General features: G+C 49.8%; 1 protein-coding gene across 1 annotated transcript in view; it reads left to right on the top strand.

Moving 5' to 3' along the window:
- GIMAP1 (GTPase, IMAP family member 1) overlaps positions 1 to 3,917 on the top strand; it is a 6,169-nt gene extending 2,252 nt beyond the window's left edge. The window contains exons 2-3 of the mRNA XM_006165976.3: positions 1,291 to 1,339; positions 2,406 to 3,917. Of these exons, the coding sequence (XP_006166038.1) occupies positions 1,297 to 1,339; positions 2,406 to 3,283 (921 nt within the window). The 5' untranslated portion in view covers positions 1,291 to 1,296 and the 3' untranslated portion in view covers positions 3,284 to 3,917. The remainder of the gene's footprint in view (positions 1 to 1,290; positions 1,340 to 2,405) is intronic.
- Positions 3,918 to 5,308: the final 1,391 nt, after the last annotated feature.

The raw sequence follows: 5,308 nt of genomic DNA, 5'->3' as shown, positions 1-5,308 counted from the left end.
ACGTAGAAAGCCCTGGGATTTGGAGGGAAGAACATGAGGAGTTGAGGGAAGCACCCGGTCTCTCCAGCACACAGATCGTATTTAGACATATGGCTAGAAATATGGCCTCAGAGAAGCCAGATCATTTGGTTTTATGAGAGGAGTCAGAGACACTTCAGCGTGGGAGCTGTGTCTGTTTTCCAGTTTCCAGAAGAATTCCATTGCTGTTTGTTTCCTAGGCCTGCTACTCTAAGTCTCAAATCCCGAGTGTTGGTTTCTCAGGATTTGTCTCAGTCTCCCCTGGCTCCTGAATCCCCTGGGGAAATTTAATATCAGTAGCTCCAATCACTGACGTAGTATTACCAGGGAAAAAGTAATACCTATAGCTTGCCCCTTGGCATAGAGGAAAGAGTATCTCTTGCTGTTTGTATCTGAAGTCCCTAAAAGGACAAATCAAGGCTCACCAAATGTTCTTAGACTGTCATTCCAACCCAAGGTCGGAATGACAGCCCTTCCAATGTTATTCTTGAACATTCTGATGTTATCCCTAAATAAGGACTGGCACAATTTATTTTAATTGACACAATTTACCTGGTAAATGCCGTGTATCCACACTCGGTGAAAACTAAAAGATTCTGTTGCACAGAAATGGAGAACATAATGGTGGATACCAGAGTGGGCAATGGGAGAGAGCTGGGGGAGGGGAAGCCCTTAGTTCACAGATAGGCGAGGACAGACAAGTGGGTGGTTCTCAGGTAATGATGGCTGGTGACACATTATTGTACAAGAGGAGTCACAAAGTGTGTTAAAAAAAATGAATTGAGTTTTCTTTTGGTAAAAATTTTAAATCCAGGTGTAGTTTTTTCCATAATATGCAAATTCCCTGAACTTTCTGAAGATTTCTTCATGTATTTCAAAATAGCTCAAAGAGAGGGTCTTGACTGTTCACACAAGCAGTGATAAATATTTGAGATGGTGGATATATTTATTGCCCTAACTTGATCATTATGCAGTGTCTACATGTTTTAGAAAAACATGCTGTACTCCTAAATATGTACAATTATTATATGCAAATTAGAAATAATAGTAATTGTCTAATTGGTAACTATAAAAAGATTGAACAAGAGACAAGAGTCACTTGCCTCTCCCCCAAGACACAAACTTATCTCCTGAGATGCTGGCAGGCGGAAGTCACGTCTCCTCACTGCAGTGTCCCTAGCTCTTCAGACGCCACCGGACACATTATGGGTGACGATGCCTACGTGAGGAATGAATAACTAAATGTACATGTTGTGTTGGTGACTGTTTCAGGTAAGCATGGGAGGACGGAAGATGGCAAGAGATGAAGAAAACGCCTACGGTAAGAACACATCTCTGCAACCCCTTCACCCACACCCAGGTTTGAGCTTAGGGTACTGAGGAGAACGGGGTTTACTCAAGACTGAACAGAGATCAGTCCTGGAGGTTACTCTACTCTGGAATAAGACAGCAAGAACCCTGAGATTCGCCAGCTGGACCTGTGCCTTTGCTTCGCTGTGAGATGTTAAGTTCTTTGACGAGCCTGTCCCTCCGTTCCCAACATATGAAAGGAGGACAGTAAATCTGCTGAGATCTCCACAGAAGGAGATATAGAAGGGATCAATCTTGCACTAGATGAACGCAATCTGCTAGGTAGAATACATTAGAGAACAAGGACAGAGGCTTGGAGCAGGTATTGTTTAGGCATCAGGGTTAAGAGACGGGGAGAAGGAGGGAAGGGAGAGGCAGGGAAGAAGGTAGGAAACCCTACCCTATCTGAGAGGTCAACAGCCCTAAGAAACCAACCCTACATTGCTATTCCCACTTTGCAGAAAAGGATTAAAGCAAGAAAAGCCACTTCCCGGAAGTTACACAACCAGTCCATTGAGGGGCTGTGATTCAAAGTGTGGCGTCTGGAATTCCAGATGGCTCTTTGCTAACTACCGGGCAGTACTGCCTCGCTTGGGATGGTGTCTGGGAAAATATCAGAGTCCAGCGATAAGATGGCTCTTTGCTAACTACCGGGCAGTACTAACTCGCTTGGGATGGTGCCTGGGAAAATATCAGAGTCCAGCGATGTAGTCAGTGTAAAGTTGGTCTGCCGGTGTGTGGGTGGCCAGAGAGAGTCACATGAAGTAATGGCCTGAAACCACACGGGAGCATTGTCTGAAATGCCCGGGGGCAGTTGGAGATAGAGAGCTGCCTGCGGGAAAATTCAGACAATACACAGGAAGGATGGAGGCCAACTGCCCAGAAGGCCAAAATTCTTTAAGACTGCTCAAAGGTCAAGTTTAATGGGAAAGTTCAAATCTCCGCCCCCTACCCCCCACCACGCTTTTGTCTTCTTAAAGGTAAGGACATTCTGGTCGACCTACCTTATGTAGGACAATAAATTACTTGTTCTCCAGGGTCAGAAGAGGACACCCTTGCCTGGCAGGAGCCCCAGCTGAGGCTCCTCCTGGTGGGGAAAACCGGAGCAGGGAAAAGCGCCACCGGAAACAGCATCCTGGGAGAGAGACGCTTCCTCTCCAGGCTTGGAGCCACCTCCGTGACCAAAACCTGTGAAGCCGCCAGCTGCAGGTGGGCCGAGCGGCACGTGCGAGTCATCGACACCCCGGACCTTTTCGGCCCTGACCCCTCCAAGTCAGACGCAGAGTGCAGGGAGAGGGCGCGCTGCTACCTGCTGTCCGCCCCGGGGCCCCACGCGCTGCTCCTGGTGACCCAGCTGGGCCGCTTCACCGCCCAGGACCAGCAGGCTGTGCGGAGGCTGAAGCAGATGTTCGGGGAGGCGGTGCTGCAGCACACCATAGTCGTCTTCACCAGGAAGGAGGACTTGGCTGGGGACTCGCTGCAGGAGTTCGTGCGCTGCACTGACAACCGCGCGCTCAGGGAGCTGGTGGCGGCGTGCGGGGGCCGCTTCTGTGCGCTGGACAACCGAGCCAGCGGCACGGAGCAGCAGGTCCAGGTGCAGCAGCTGCTGGGGCTGGTGGAGCGCCTGGTGAGAGAGCACGGGGGCGCGCACTACACCAACGACCTGTACTGCCAGGCGCAGGCCCTTCGTGGGGTAGGCCCTGAGGAGCAGCTGCGCAGGATGGCAAAGGAGGTGGCGGCCTGCACGCAGGTGCCCCGGGTGAACTGGCTGCTTGCCTGGCTCTGGCCTGGGCAGGAGGCCCGTAAGAGGACCTGGCGGCTGGGCCTGGCCGTGCTGCTGGGGGGCACCCTCCTGTTCTGGGTGCTGTGGTGGAGACAACGGGCAGAGGACCTGGCGCAGGTAGCCCCTGCCTGACCGGTCCAGCTGTGTGCTTCGCTTTCACATGCATTTTCCTCGCCGGGTGCTCTGCCCCTCAGGCCTGCACAGGTTCCTTGCCTCCTGGTTGGCATGTTCTACCACCTGAGAGTCCTGCCAAGCCCCATCTCCCACCTCACTGACCCCTACACACCCACCACCACCAGCCTGACGCAAGGAAGCCCCGAGACCTCTGGTACCTTTGCCTACTTCCCCCTTCCCCTCAGGCTGCTCTCCGCTATCCTAGGGTTGGCTCCTCCCCTGAAATCAGAGGAGGAGCGTCAGTCCTGTCCCCGCACACCCCACAGGACCCAGGAGAAACAGTGCCAAGCAGGTCTCAGTGCACACTTGTTCATTCGGATTCAACCTATCTCCACAGTAAATGTATGGATGGTCACATTGTGTTGTTAAAGATCAGTATTTGTGGATACGCCCACCTTATATCTGAGTGCACAGTTCAAGATGTCATCCCTGGGCCATCAAGTGGAGTGATGGTTGGGACGCTGGACTCCCACATGGTGGACCTCAATGGAGTTCCAGACCTGGAGTCTTGCTTTCTCACTTTCTCTCTCTGTCTCTCCCTTTCTGTCTGTCTCTGTTGAGCACAAGTGTCCTATGTGAATTTTTTAAAAAATAATAATAAATAAAACTGAATAAATAATAACTATTTTAAAAAATTGTCAGCCCTGCCTTGCAGACAGATAGACACACACACACACACGTATTCTGGCATGTGACCATAAGGAGCGAACGTTGCAGACAGATAGACACACACACACACACGTGTTCTGGCATGTGATCATAAGGAGCAAACATATTGGATAGAACTGTTCTGTACCACCAGGGATGTCTCCCCAAGCATCCCCTCTCAGACCCTCTGTAACCTGAATGTTGATGATTCTGCAAGCCCAACGAGAATATATTCGACCCTGGGGGCCACAGAGAGTCTGCAGGAGCTCCACTTCCAAGAAGAGATTTCTCACTGGCTTGCACACTCACAGGTACGTTATGCAGGATGAACATGTTCTGGAGATCTTTTCCACTCAGGGATAAACTGAAAAATGTATGAGGTTTGAATTTTCTTTCTCTTTTTTCTTTTTTTTATTTCACTCTCTCCAAAAAGGGCACACGAGTATTTGTGAGTGAGACAAAGTGGGATGTGGTCATCTGTCCAAGCACATCTGGAGTGTCAGCTCTGTTCCAGGCGAGAGCAAGCAGGCTGGTCTGCCTGTCAGTCTCTCTGGCACCTTCCTGAGGCTCTACGCACATGTGGTTTGGCTCTGGCACCAGCCCTGACCCATGAGCTCCAGCTCAGCTCCTGTTGATGCCAAACATCTGCCCTAAGGTGTCCTCTGTGGTTTACTTCACAGCCAAACTCTCAGGTTACTCATGACCTCAGACTGCTAAAGAGAGGTGTAAGGGGGAAATAAACTGTAACACTCAGCCCACATTGGAGGAGAGGCCTGCAGACTCTGGTGGAAGCCATTGCAAACACCAGCAGGAACCTGGTGCTAATGCTGAGGCCAGGTTGGTTTAAGGAGTTGTGAATAGCCCTCAGCAGGGTCCCAGCAGGGAGTCAGAATTTGGTCTTGCTCACCTTTCAGTACACTCTCACAGTAAACAAACAGAAAAACATACCATTGGCACTCTGCTGAGAAAGGATATCATTACTGGTGAAAATAAGTGTGAAAAAAGAATGGCAAAGTGTCCAGTGGAAACAATGAGAAGCTTAAATCCTAACCCAAATCACATAAGAAACATTTGATTCTTGGTCTTTAGATGGAGAGAAATGGGACTTCAGACATTCCCAAGAGTCAGTGAGTGACTGGTGGAAATATGGAAGGAGGGATTGTCCACTCCAGGGATTGTCTGGTTCAACTCACACCCAACTAAGGCTGAATTCAGGACACAGTGAGGAAGAGAGTGTTTTGCATAAAGTGTGTTATGGGGCTCGGTAAACTTGAGATAAATGGAAAAGGATGAAGGATGCCAAGAAAAGTGTCAGAAACAAATTAATATATAAAA

Source organism: Tupaia chinensis, unplaced genomic scaffold, assembly GCF_000334495.1.
Source record: "Tupaia chinensis unplaced genomic scaffold, TupChi_1.0 Scaffold144128_1, whole genome shotgun sequence".
In the NCBI taxonomy this organism is placed as follows: Eukaryota; Metazoa; Chordata; class Mammalia; order Scandentia; family Tupaiidae; genus Tupaia; species Tupaia belangeri.
This window is presented reverse-complemented; position numbering and strand designations above follow the sequence as displayed.